The 14,940-nt window shown below is 36.3% G+C and overlaps 1 protein-coding gene across 5 annotated transcripts in view; it reads right to left on the reverse strand.

The window, feature by feature from the left end:
- The window catches only part of CDH18 (cadherin 18), a 1,017,877-nt gene that overhangs the window by 230,526 nt on the left and 772,411 nt on the right, over positions 1–14,940 (reverse strand). For all 5 annotated transcript variants that reach the window (XM_086676364.1, XM_086676366.1, XM_086676367.1 and 2 more), the window contains one exon: positions 2,555–2,674. In XM_086676364.1, the coding sequence (XP_086532490.1) occupies positions 2,555–2,674 (120 nt within the window). The remainder of the gene's footprint in view (positions 1–2,554; positions 2,675–14,940) is intronic.

A 14,940-nucleotide genomic window follows, 5' to 3' on the forward strand; every position in this document is an offset into this window, starting at 1 on the left:
CTTTTTTTAGCAACATGTAGCAGAAACCCTTTGATATCTAAAATGCTGTAAAAGTGTTGAAAAGAAAAGAATATCTAGTATGCTCCTTGTATATAATTAAAAGGTAGGCTTTTTTAGTCTCATTTTTTATGTGCCTGCAAATTAAACATAGAATTTAACAACAGAAATGTTCTGAAATGTTATATTTTTCTTTGAAATATTCATTATTTATTGGATAAAAATATATGAAGGCTGTGTGAAAATTGACTCAACTCGAAATATAAGTACATCTATATTAAACCAGATAACTCTTCTAATAGTCTTTGTTAGGAGTGGTAAAAACTCATGAGAATCACTCATAAATAGATGCCATTCTTGACTATTGCTGATTTTTTATTTTAAAAAATAAAATATTTTTATTTATATTTTTAAGCTTCTTTATTTGTATTGAGAGAGAGAAAGAGAGATCATGAATGGAGGAGGGACAGAGAGAATGGGAGAGAGAGAATCCCAAGCAGTCTCCGTGCTGACAGCACAGAGCCCAATGCAGGGCTCGAACCTATGAACCATGAGCTTATAACCTGAGCCAAAAGCAAGAGTCGGATGCCTACCTAACTGGGTCCCCCAGACCTCTCAAGAAGTTGCTTATCTGATACTTATTTTAGTTCACATTGTATTATTTTTTTTTTTATTTTTTTTTCAACTTTTATTTATTTTTGGGACAGAGAGCGACAGAGCATGAACGGGGGAGGGGCAGAGAGAGAGGGAGACACAAAATCGGAAACAGGCTCCAGGCTCTGAGCCATCAGCCCAGAGCCCGACGCGGGGCTCGAACCCACGGACTGCGAGATCGTGACCTGGCTGAAGTCAGACGCTTAACCGACTGTGCCACCCAGGTGCCCCACATTGTATTATTTTTTATCATCTCCTGATTTTTAGTTTTTACTTCATTTTATTATATATTTATTTTATAATTATAATGCATATAATACAAGGATCTACTTGTATGTATGTATTCTGCATTTACCTAGCTCTGAACATATTCTTCATTATTTTCTTCATAAATTATAATAACTAAGGGGTTAACAGTATGCCCGAGATCCATTATTGTCCCATATACTTATGGGTTGGAGCACACCGGGGGAAGAAAGAAGACAAATAACCTGGTGGAATTCTCTTGAAAACATGATCCTGACAATACTCTTAGCATTCAAATGGTATTAGTTACTGGGAATGCGCTAGCATCTTTTCAGTTGGATGTACCTCATCTAAGATAGTGGTAAACAAACCTGAGATGCATAAACTTATGAAGCAGGGTCCCTTAAAAAATGTTTTGTATGCCATGTAATTATGTGAGTATAAGGGGATATTACAACCAAACATAGCTTTCTTCTGTGTTAGTTATGTGGCTGTGTCCATTACTTCTTGATAATCCCACATGTTAATCTGATTCAGGATGAATCTAATGTAACTAGAAAGGATTTAGGAACCTCTGGAATATCCTGGATCTCTCTCTTCATCTGTGCCTCATGACTATCTTTAAACTATGAGTAAAGGGGCGCCTGGGTGGCGCAGTCGGTTAAGCGTCCGACTTCAGCCAGGTCATGATCTCACGGTCCGTGAGTTCGAGCCCCGCGTCAGGCTCTGGGCTGATGGCTCAGAGCCTGGAGCCTGCTTCCGATTCTGTGTCTCCCTCTCTCTCTGCCCCTCCCCCGTTCATGCTCTGTCTCTCTCTGTCCCAAAAATAAATAAACGTTGAAAAAAAAAAAATTTAAACTATGAGTAAAATGTGAAACTCATTTCTTACTGGACATTTGGCTACATTCGAAATCGATGTATGTTTAGCACATTTTTATTAACAAATTATTTGTCAATGGGGCCATGAACTTTTATGTGGTTTTTAGATTATGCTGCTGTAACATGATCCTATAATGCATTCCCATTTAGACATCACATAACATGATATCATTGTTTAGGACAGAAAAAGGAGAGGAGAGAGAGCAGAATACCTATTTTTCCTGAAAAAAAAAAAACACATTTTCTATGTTTTTGTCTTCACTCTCAGTTAATTTCTCTAATATAAGACAATATTTGAAGAGTGAAGAAATTTCCAACTACGAAAAAATGTCAGTTCTAGACACAGTAGTTCCCCCAATGTAATATATGACAACTTACGTGACAATCAAATTCAAATAAAATATGGAAACATCCAATGAATATTTACCCTTTTTGGCAAAGACTTAAAACTAATATGTAATTAATATAAAAAATACACTTGAAAATCTCATTTGATGTAATACTCCACATTTGTTTTAAGCAGAGAGTAATTGTTGCAGGGATATGAAAAGATAAACTTTTTACTACTATGGGTATAAATGACGGATAATCAAAATATTAAGAAAAACAGTTATTTTATCTTCAATGATTCAGTTACCTCATTTTAGAAAAAGTGAGGACACTTTAAAATGTGCTAAAATAACAATTCCGATGTACGAGAGTACACAGGGATAAAAATATTGGTTTCTTTTTTATTTTAGCACACATCTGCACATAAATTGCACACAGATGCACTAACCTGTTTTAGGGTCTACGGAGAAGTAGGGCTGTCCCTGGAGAATACTATAAACCACCCGCGCACTGTTTCCATAGGTAGGGTCATCTGCATCAGTAGCTGTCACCTGTAGAACAGAGGTACCTGTGAATTCAGGAAAACAAATTTTAGTGTGTGGTAACATTTAGCACATGCTCTGTACACAGAAAAAGGTTATTCTTCAATACCTATGGAATGCTATAAGAGACGTATCCTACTAAATTTAATTCTTGGATTTATCTATCAAACCTGTCCCTTGCTTTTTTCCCATGACCACAACTGTACCAAATGAGAGGCCGACATAGAATATTTGGTCTCCAACATTTTAACATAGTTCTTTCTGTGCTGTCAACACTGTGGAGAGCTTCCTCTGACACTCACATAATTGGGGTTGGGTTGGGTTGATGATCAAGGGTCAAGCGGGTACGCAATGATGGGGTAAAGTTAAAGGTATGGTGAGGACATATGTTGCATGTTACATGATGATTCAGGAAATGGGAGGTGGGATGGTTTGTGATTAGGTTGGAATGTGGGTGAGTTGACATTAAATTATCAATGGCATCAAAACAGCACGTTCAAACCATTTTCATTCATTTATGCCCTTTTTATTTCTTACACAGACTATTAATGAGTCTCCTGACTGGTCTCCAAGGCTCAGTTTTCATTCCTTTAGATTCTTATAAACAGTACCAACCTAATCATCTTTCTACAATGAGTATCAAAATATGCCTATTTTGCTGTTTTTTTTTAATTAAAGTGTACTTTTTTTTTTAATTTTTTAATTTTTATTTTATTTTTATTTTATAAAATTTTTATTTTTATTTTATTTTATTTTATTTTTATTTTTATTATTATTTTATTTTATTTTATAAAACTGTTTATTTTTGAGATAGAGAGAGACAAAGCATGAATGGGGGAGGGTCAGAGAGAGAGGGAGACACAGAATCGGAAACAGGCTCCAGGCTCTGAGCTGTCAGTGCAGAGCCCCCGACGCGGGGCTCGAACTCACGGACCGCGAGATCATGACCTGAGCCGAAGTCGGACGCTTAACCCACTGAGTCACCCAGGCGCCCCTAAAGTGTACTTTAAAGTGTAACTTTAAAATATTGTATTTTGAGGTAGTAAAATTCGTGGATGAATTATGCTGGTTTCTTTTATGTTTATTAAAATACTGTTTGCATAATTAGATACATTTATATCATATTTTAGTTATTCCCCAATGAAAACTGATCTAGGAATAACAAGACAACCATCTATTAAGGGCTATGTAACATCACTGTAAAATTAGTGGGTGAAGAGCTCTCATTTATTCATAAAATGTACTTGATGAATCATCTAATAGTGCATACTTGATATTTTATTCTGCCTAACTGGAAAAGATTCCACTACTAATTCATGTTATGTAGCAAACAAAATATTTCCACAATCAAGTAAGCCTGTGTGCAATCCTGCATTCATTTTGGTCCTTGACTATGGAGGCACTGACAATTTTCAGTCTTTAATTTTAGTCATGACTTCAATTATTTAGGTATGGCACTTACTAAGGGTCAAATATCTGTTTAACGACAAAGATTTTACTTCCAAGTGGAAATGCAGATGCAACTTTAAGCAAAGCTTGTTCTTCAAGGGATACTAGAAAACTTCATAGAATTAGTCTGCCGTGTTCACCTGAGAATCCTTATTAGCAGATTATAAATGTATACGGACTTTTAACAATATGTTAGGATTCTGGCCTCTAAGTAGCAGTTTTACATTGAGATTATAAGTGGAAATATGGTAACTAGCTACGCATACTCAGAAGAGGAGGACTGTGTGATGTCTAAAAGTAATCTCTAAGAATGAAAAAACGCAGTGGTGACACTAAATGCGGCAAGAACACTCAGAAACTAGGTCACTTGTACACCGCAGGTGGAAGTGTACATTTAGCAGATTTCTATAAAATCAAACACACATTTACCACACAACCCAGCAAATTGTACTCTTGGGCATTGATGCTAAAGTAATGAAAATGTATGTTCACCTAAAACCGTGTTTGCAAATATTCATATATATTCGCAGCAACATTATTTGTAGTAGCCACAAACTGGAAACATCCCGGATGAACTCTACTGGGAAAAACAGCTAAAGAATTACTGTGCATTCATAGTATGGAATACTACTCAGCAATAAAAATAACACCCTGTTGATATATGCAACAAGGTGGATGAATCTTTAGGGGATTATACCTGGTGGGGGAAAAAAAAAAAAAACAATCCCAAAAGGTGACATATTGTAAGATTCTGTCCATTTCACATTCTTGAGTTGATGAAATTTTAGAAACTGATAATGGATTAGTAGTTGCCAGTTTCAAGGAGAAGAGATGGAAGTAAGTGAGATTGGCATATAAAACAGCAACAGGAAGGATCCTCATAATGTTGGAACTGTTCAGTATTTTGATGATGGTGTGGCTACGTAAACATACACAGGTGATAAATTACATAGAACTAAACATTCATCCAAGTAAAACTGGGGGGAAATCTAAATAAGATTTGAAGATCAAATAATTTCGACTACCTGGATATTTTGTATAGTTTTTCAAGATGATAATTTTGTATGTTACATCACTGAAAAAAACTGAGTTAAGGATACAAAGGATCTGTCCATATCGTGTCTTTTTGTTTTTAATTTTTTAATGTTTATTTATTCTTGAGAGAGAGAGAGAGAGAGAGAGAGAGAAGGGGCAGAGAGAGATGGAGACACAGAAATAGAAGCAGGCTCCAGGCTCCGAGCTGTCAGCACAGAGCTCAACGCAGGGCTCTAACCAATGAACCATGAGATCATGACCTGAGCCAAAGTTGGACCCTCAACCGACTGAGCCCCCAGGAGCCCCTGTCCATATCATTTCTAATGGCTGCATGTGAATCCATAATCTCACAATTAAAAGTTCAAATGAAAGACAAAATATTCCCTTGCTTCAATGATATTCCACTCTTAGAAAGCCTTGTTTAGGCTTGCGTGGGCACCATGATTTTCCTCATTGCAGCACTGCACGTCCTAGCTCCATTACACTTAGAGGAGTGAGTTTGTTCACTGCCTCTTTCACTCCTAGTTCTAATTATTAGTATGATGCTTATAGAGTGTTAATGAGTTTTTCTGTGATGTCACAAAATTCATTGAATACTTCATATTTATCTCTCCAACCTGTTCAGAGAATACCAATTTCCAAATAAATAAGTCTACAAATAAAAGTAGGTTTAGGAGCCATTTTTGTTGGAGCCACACTGAAAAAAAAAATTGAAATACGTAGTAAGTGCCCAGACAAGCTCTGTAAAAAGCCCACGATGTGGCTAACGTGTTATAAAATTATATCGGTCAAATCTTTGATCTGATAGGAAAAATACTGATCACACCTGACAGATAGGGGTTACTGAGATTCAGATAGGAGAGAAGAGTATAGATAGAAAGTATTAGAATAATAGTCATCTTTGGGGCACCTGGGTGGTTCAGTTGTTTAAGCGTCCAATTTTGGCTCAGGTCATGATCTCTGCAGTTGGTGGGTTCGAGCCCCACATCGGGCTCCGTGCAAACAGCTCAGGGCCTGAAGCCTGCTTCAGATTCTGTGTCTTACTCTCTCTCTGCCCCTCCCCAGCTTGTGCTCTGTCTCTCTCACTCTGTCTTTCAAAAATAAATAAACATTAAAAGAATTTAAAAAAATAGTCATCTTTTAAGGAGCCACACTTATAAAATCCTCAGGTTTTAAAATTTGCTCTGGCCTTGGAATAGTTATTCAGGTTTTAAACAGTTTTTAATGTCTTAAAAACAGTCCCCAGTCAACCATTCCATACAGAAATCTGATAAAGACAAATTGTGCAAGATCACACCTCATTTGCGGTAATAGGCTGGGTCACCACATGACAAAAAAAAAAAAAAAAAAAGAAAAAAAAATTCTTCTGCTTGGCTTAAAGTGTCTATAAAAGTTCAGTCTTGTTACATGAAAGCTGAAAGGCATGAATGGAGTGACAAGTGAAATAAAGAACAATAAGAAAAGGAGAAAGAAAAGAAAGAAAGGTAGCCTGCTGGTACTATGTAAGTGATGGTTTAAAGTAGCATCAAGAAATGAGCAGAGAAGGGATCCTGGGAAGAGAAAGCAAATATAATAACTTTACATCCTGGTCAAAATGTATGGTCATTAACAGTTATACACATCTCTATAGAATAGGTCTCATAGGTGTTGGGCAATTCTAATGTGCATGAAGCAAGGGAGAGGAAATTACCTGTATCACTCTACTTTGGTGGCATCTGAAGGTATGAGGACACCACTCTGTATACACAGATTGCTGGCTGAAGGGAACACACATATATGTACACCATATAGCCCAACCAAAAATCAGCCTGCCCCTGATACAGTAAGGGTCAAAATAAATAGCGAGGATGGAAAATAAGTCCCTTGCCCAATTGTTCAAGGATTTCTTACAAGGAGAATTGGTAGGGAAGTTTCAGGCCCAAAGAAAAATATATACATATCTTACTTTCTTACGTATCTGAAACCTAGATGGCGACATTTTAAGAACATTAAGTGCTTTGGGGAGTTCTTTTACATTAGGAAAAAAAAACTTTTTTTTTCATTAAAAAATAGATAACCTAAAAAATAGAACCCTTCAGGGTGTCTGTTATGAGTTGAATTGGTTCCCTTCAACGTTCATGTGTTGAAGTTCTAGACTCCAGGACGTCATGGCCATCTTATTTGGAAATATGGTCACTGTAGGCATAATTAATTAAGATAAAGTCCTACTACTCTAATACGGCTGGTGTCCTTATAAAAATGAGGAATGTGGAAACACACACATGCACGCATGCATGCACACAGAGTACTTTACATGAAGATGAAGACAGATATTGGGGTGATTCTTAAACAAGCACTGAAAGGAAAAATTTCCAGCAAAGCACTAGAAGCTGAAGGGGAGGCTTGGGACAAATCTCTTTCCAGTACTTTAGGAGGAAACATGACCCCGCTAACACTTTAGTCCTCAGACTTCTAGTTTTGAGAACAGGGAAACAAAATTTGTTTTGTTGTTTAAGTTGCTTGGCTGCCAGTACTTTCTTACAGGAGCCTTAGCAAACTAATAAAATGTGTTACAGTGGCAGTGGGAAGAAATTACATTTATTCTCAGGATTTACAGGTGTTCTTTAACTGAATCTGTCAAAGAATCTACAGTTACAAGTTACAGATGCGTGCGCGTGCGCGCACACACACACACACACACACACACACACAAAGATGGTAATTCCCTATGCTATGTGATACCAGCTATATCATAAATGAGATACAATAAAAGTTATTCTCACAAGTTGATAAAATTAGGTAGAAATTAATGGTGTCTGACTTTTTTAAAACATTAGGCACTACTAGTGATATACTTTTTGGCATTTTTTAAGTAAATTAATGAGATATATTGGTTATGTTAATGAAGAGTTTTTCTTCCTGGTTAAAAAGAGAAAACAAATCAGTATTTATTCTAAGAAGAAGTATTTATCCCACATTGGACAATTCAATTCCTTTATTCATACTATGTCCCCCAGTTATATGCATAGTGGAAAAATTATTATTCTTTATAATGCTGTATTTCCAAATGAAAATATATGAAGTGATGACAAAAATTCCATTATTCTACAATATTAAAATAATCTATTTTTTCTAGAAATTATTATATATTGGTCAATATATATTCAACTGGTAGCCCCTTCTGTTTATAACTGGCTTCCAATCAAAGAAAACTTTAAAAGTGCTTTATAAGCTTTAATTTTACAACTATTTCCTATTTAAAAAAAAAAAAAACACAAAAGCTTTTTAAAGCTTCACTGGCTATTTAGTGTACAAAATTTTCATCTTAAATATTTCCTGTGGCACATACTTAACTGTTCCCATGCTAGGGATTAGTACCTTTCAGCTGATGTTTTATACAAATTTGAAAAAAAATAGATTAAAGTACATAAAAAAGCTTTCAAGATATCTTTTCTGCAATAAAATTTAAGCCTTGTTTCCTTTGGGAATTGCTCTGTGTCACTCTTTTCATTTGGTTTCTTTTTTGTACTACAGCTTTATAAATAGCACACATTTTAGAAAGTTACATATCAATGGAGAAGCAGAAAGAGTGGACTTTTTGAAAGTCTCTAAAGACCAATCTGAAATATTTAATAAGGCATTTTAATACAAGCATATATTCTCTGAGATTGCAAATCGTTATGCATGATTTGTCAGGGTTCACAGCTCTGTTAAAATATCAAGTGAATCAATGTTGAGCAAGAACTCTGAGTAAAAATAAGCTAAGGATTTATGTAGGCAGAGAATCTCTCTGAAGGAATCTCTTAGGGCTTAATTCTCAGAAGATTTTTCCAGGGAGTGTGAAAAAGCAATAGTCATCAAGATACAACTAAAATTTCATTCTACACAGGAGGACTGTAATTTCACCAACAGAGCAATAACACAGGATTCTAGCCATTGTGTAATTTGATAAAGCTTTGAGTATTCACCCAGGAGTCATTGGATTTTTAAAAAATCCTTCTGCAAGAACACTTCTGAAACATCTGGTGCCAAAACAAAAATCACTATTGTAACTGTGTATTATTTTTTTTATTTTTAAAAAGTTTATATATTTATTTTTGAGAGAGAGGGGGGGAGAGAAGGAAGAGGAGTGTGAGTACGGGAGGGGCAGAGAGAGCGGGGGAGACAGAATCTGAAGCAGGCTCCGTGCTGTCAGCTCAAAGCCTGACACAGGGCTCAAACCCAAAACAGTGAGATCATGATCTGAGCTGAAATCAAGAGTTAGATGCTTAATAGACTGAGCTACACAGGTACCCCTGTAACTGTGTATTTTAAATCATGGCCATCATAAGTTCTGTGTACTTTCAATTAGATCCCTTTTATGGAACTGCATAATGTGAAATTTCACATTATTCAAGTAAATTTTATTGTATATTCCTTAAAAAGAAAAAGAATAATAATTCAGGAAATAACATGAATTTAGTACCAATTATATGAAAAACACTCTGCTCTATGACATTTAATTTAATTTTTTTAGGTTTCTTTATTTCTGAGAGAGAGACAGAGTGTGAGCAGGGGAGGGGCAGAGAGAGAGGTAGACACAGAATCTGAAGCAGGCTCCAGACTCTGAGTTGTTAGCACAGAGCCCGATGCGGGGCTCAAACCCACAAACTGTGAGATCATGATCTGAGCCGAAGTCGGACGCTTGGCCCACTGAGCCACCCAGGTATCCCTCTGTCATTTAATTGAATAATTAGATCAATCTACTGAGAAAATTACATTTAATGCCATTTTACAGATGAGGGCATGGAGGTCCAAAAAGGTTGTGTAGCTGACATTTAGAAAAGGCGGAATTCAAGCCTGGTCTTATCTGTGTTGATATGTGACATTCTTTCCTCTACCATCTATTTCTCCAACCAGTCATGATGGAGTTTAATAGTTCCATTGAGTTCAATAGTTACAGTGTCTTCACCTTTGTGTGTGTGTGTGTGTGTGTGTGTGTGTGTGTGTGTGTGTGTGTGTGCGTGTTTCCTTGATGGTATGTAATGGCCATCCAACTGCATCTATTTGGGGGAGAGGTAGCATTAAATTTCTACCCTCTGCTCACATGGTGAAAGGCCAAGTCAATAAAGACATCTTGTAACATAAAGATGTGTCTGGACTACTTAGCAGAAGTAATCTCCAGGTACTGACAATACTGCTGTGCCCTTCTAGAATCTTCCTTACCACCTAAACAAAGGTGGGGACTAGAGGAAAACTGCAATGCAGAAGGAAAGGTGTGCCTATTTCCGTTCCGTCTACCTCCCCACCCCCCTCCCTCCCTCTTTCTGCTTAGGGTGGTATCTCTGGCAGTGTGCACTTCTGCAATGGTTTCAGCCCCCTCTGAGCTCCCTTCTTCCCCGGATCCACGCAACAAAGCCCAGCTTCTAGGGTCAGGTAACACGACTCTTCTAGCCCTAGGGATACAGGACTCCTTCGCTGGTTGCCTCATGACCTGCAACTTCATTGGTTTTTTACCTCTTTCATTTTTGTAAGTTATTCCACATATGTGATTCCTGCTCTTGATCTAATTAACAGTGGATTTTGTTTTCCTGCTTAAACTCTGCGTGATACATTCGGTATTAACGGGTCTCTCCCCAGCTACCTTGCATTGCTTTTCTGAGTAACGACTATACTTGACCAGATACAAAGGTTAGGTTCTGTACTCAATTCTAATACAGTGAGTACTTTTAAATGAAAATCTGTGTTCTTTGCATTCAAACGTTAAATTAGTCAACATATGGGAATCTGACAAATACGTACTTCAGAGAGTTGTTCATTCTATGCAAAATAAAATTATGAGATTTTGAGAGAAAATTGTTTTTTGAAGTGGAGAAAATGTTCATATATGCATGAAAATTTAATATATATATACGCACATAATTAAAAACTTCAATATTTCTCAAAGTGTTCACCAGTCGTTTCTTTAATTTAGCAGATGTGCTAATTAAGCTCATTGCACTGCTGTGGATTTAATATCAGTTTCTTAACAAACATTAGAAATTACATCTATAAATTGCTTTAATTTTCAGTGGAGAAAATTCTATTTGAAAAATAAAAAATTTTACTAAATTCAGCATTGTTCTGAATAGTGCAATATTATTTCAGGTGAATTTGTATTATATTAAATATTCATATATGCAAATGTATATATATTTTTAATTTTAGAGAGAGAGCACAAGCAGGGAAAGTGGACAGAGGGAAAGAGAGAGAACCTTAAAGTAGGCTCCACTCTCAGGGAAGAGCCCAATGTGGGGATTGATCCTATGACCCTGGGATCAAGACCCGAGCCCAAATCAAGAGTCAGATGCTCATCTGACTGAGCCACCAAGGTGCCCCTAATCTGTATATTTTTAAGTAGCCCCCCCCAAATAAACTAGAAAAAAATGTGCATATATACAATTAGAAGCCTCTTTACTTCTTAGTTTCTATGCTCACTCTCACCAGATCCACTGTTTGGGTATACCAACTCTTTGTCCTACTGCTTGTTCTTTCATTCTAATTTAAAATTTTCTGATTGTATCACAACTGAAAAGTATTCATTGCTATACCATAATTAAACATGAAGGATTCATTGCATCACAATTACCTCCCAACACCTCTTGCATCATGCAATTTAATTACATTATTAATTTTATTTATTTATTTACTTTTTGTTTATTCATTTATTTTTGAGAGAGAGAGAGAGAGAGAGAGAGAATACAAGTGGGGGATGGTCAGAGAGAAAGGGAGACAGAATCTGAATGAGGCTCTAGGCTCCCAGTTGTCAGCACAGAGCCTGATGTGATGCTCAAACTCACAAACTGTAAGATCATAACCTGAGCTGAAGTCAGATGGTTAACCAACTGAGCTATCCAGGCACCCTTTACATTATTAGTTTTAATTAATAATTAAAATTAAGTAATGCTATATTTTACTTCAATAATTTTAGGTAGCAAATAGTATGCTCCTAATGATTTTGGAGAAAATATGTATAATTTATCACCTTTTCACTCATAATTTTTGTCAGTTACATGATTTAAGTCTATGTGGTACATAGTATATCATGACTTATGATTTTCTATGGCTTTCTTTGATGGTATACATTATATTACATCTTTTATGCTTTTTCTAAGGTTTTATTTGAGAGACTGTATATAAATGGGCAACGTTGAGACCATAAATTAAAACAGAACTCTGACTCACAGTTTGTAGCAAACAGCCCAAGAAACCAACCCATTATCTACAATAACCAGCCCAGGAACCAGGCTATTTATTCTCCGTAAGTCATATGTCTAGGAAGTTAAATGATTCACCTTACCAACAATCCAGGAAGTTAAATAATAACATTCAGCCCCAAATGGCCAGGACTTAATCAATAACTTGCAATTTCTCTACACCTTTCTCCCCTTCCTTTTTTTTTATTTAAAAAAAATTTTTTTTTTAAACATTTATTTATTTTTGAGACAGAGAAAGAGCATGAATGGGGGAGGGGCAGAGAGAGAGGGAGACACAGAATCGGAAGCAGGCTCCAGGCTCTGAGCCATCAGCCCAGAGCCCGACGCGGGGCTCGAACTCATGGACCGCGAGATCGTGACCTGAGCTGAAGTCGGACGCTCAACTGACTGAGCCACCCAGGCGCCCCCCTTTCTCCTCCAATCATATACAACGCTCTGCTTCTAGGTCACCCACCTACAGTTTCTCTATGACAACTCCTCCAATCATGGCATACTCAAAACTTTCTCTTTGGTTCACTATAAACCTTTCCAACTCTTCGGCCTGCTTTGGAGTCTGTGCAAAAATGCAAGTGAGTGATTGTGGTTAATGGTCTTGTTATAGCAAACTCTGAGTAAATAGCCTTTGCTCATTCTCATTTTGTTAGTCTTACCTTATGTCCATAAATTATTTTAAAAAGTCAAAGGTAAGCACTATTTGATGACACAAAAATTATTCTCTGCAAAACCCATTAATGTTACTTGAATAATGTGAAACGATGAAAATGTCTAGATTTCCAAGCTTTTATCACAAAAATGAGAATGTTAACAGAATCAAGACCAAATGCTTTTTCACAGTTCTTAAGGCATATGGCATATTTTCTACTCATTTTCTAAATCCAAATATCCTTCTTTCTAGAAATACTGTGTAGTTTAGTAATTTGCTAAAGTTCTTAATAATAAATACCTCTAGTATATTCATGCTTTGGCAGTAGATATGGTTGTTGATTTTTCCTAGTCTTTCCATGTCTGAAATTTTCTAAGTATTTTCATATCAGAAAAATGATTTTCTCTAATATTTTATTGATAATCACGATGCTGCAATGAAAGAATTTTTATACAGTTTTCCATTGTCTTTTTCATTTGTATCTTTGCTCATGAAAACTGTAATTCAGAGAAATATTTGTCCTTAAACACTTCTCTCTCTCTCTCTTTTTTTTTTTTTTTTTTTTTGAGAGAGCACGAGTTGGGGAGGGGCAGAGACAAGGGGGACAGAGGATCTGAATCCAGATCTTCACTGACAGCAATAAGTCCATGTGGGGCTCCAACTCATGAACCACAAGGTCATGCCCTGAGCTGAAGTCAGATGCTCAACCAACTGAGCCACCCAGGTACCCCAAAACTTATCTCTTTTTTACATTACATTTTAAAATTTCATTATCCAAGGAAATTTGAATGTGGGTTCTCAAATTAGTTAATTAATTAGTTTTCCTGCTTGGTGCTTATTTATATTTTTTCAAGTTGAAAACCCAGGTTTTCTTTTGTTCAATATATTCTTTGTGTGGCGGGGGGAGGGGCACCTGGGTGGCTCAGTTGGTTAAGCATCTGACTCTTGATTTCCGCTCATGGTTCGTGATATCTAGCCCTGCATCAGGATGTGCGCTGACAGCAAGAAGCCTGCTTGGCATTCTTTCTCTCCCTCTCTCTCTGCCCCTCTGCCCCCTTGTCTCTCAAAATAAATAAATAAACTTAAAATATGTATATATCTTTTTTTCCCAGAACAGAAGAAAAATATTTCTAGTTGATCATCCATGTCTATTACTATGTCATATATGCTTTTCCACTTGTCTTGTTTGCACTACACAAAGTAAGATGTCCCTGGCTTTATTTGCTAGATCACCAACTTAATCTTCAGGTATGACCATCACATAATTCAGGCCACTGATTATTATTTGTTTTAATTTCAACATCTTACTTTATTTATTATTTTCTTATTAAATTTTTTTAGTTTATTTATTTTTTGAGTGAGAGAGAAAGAGAGAGCAGGGAGGGGCAGAGAGAGAGGGGGAGAGAGATTCTCAAGAGGCTCCATGCTGTCAGCACAGAGCCTGATAAGAGGCTTGAACTCACAAACTACAAGATCATGAGCCAAGCTGAAATCAAGACTCGGATGCTTAATCGACTAAGCCACCCAGGCAACCCTGATTTTAGAAATCAATTTTTTTTGTTCCTTGAAAACTTTACTCTTCATTTCAGTCTACTCCTGTTTAATGAATGCAGTAAAATCTCAGATTTCAGTGTCAGCAAATTAGATTTTTAATTTAAATTATTCTATTTTATCTGAATTATCTTTGTTTCTCTGTAATGGATAATTATTCAATTTGTTTAACTCCTGTCTTTTGTGTTTAAAAAAATGAGTTGAATTAATATTTTTTGAATGTCCCCAACACCCAAAGTGATGCACAGATTCAATAAAATCCTTATCAAAACCTCTAAATTCATATGGAAACACAAAAGACCCTTAATAGTCAAAACAAATAAGCAAAAAGAACGAAAATGGGGGCATCACACTTTGATTTCATAATATATTACAAAGCCACAATAATCAAAATAGTATA

This window comes from Puma concolor, chromosome A1 (genome assembly GCF_028749965.1).
Source record: "Puma concolor isolate L17-30 chromosome A1, mPumCon1.1.hap2, whole genome shotgun sequence".
In the NCBI taxonomy this organism is placed as follows: domain Eukaryota; kingdom Metazoa; phylum Chordata; class Mammalia; order Carnivora; family Felidae; genus Puma; species Puma concolor.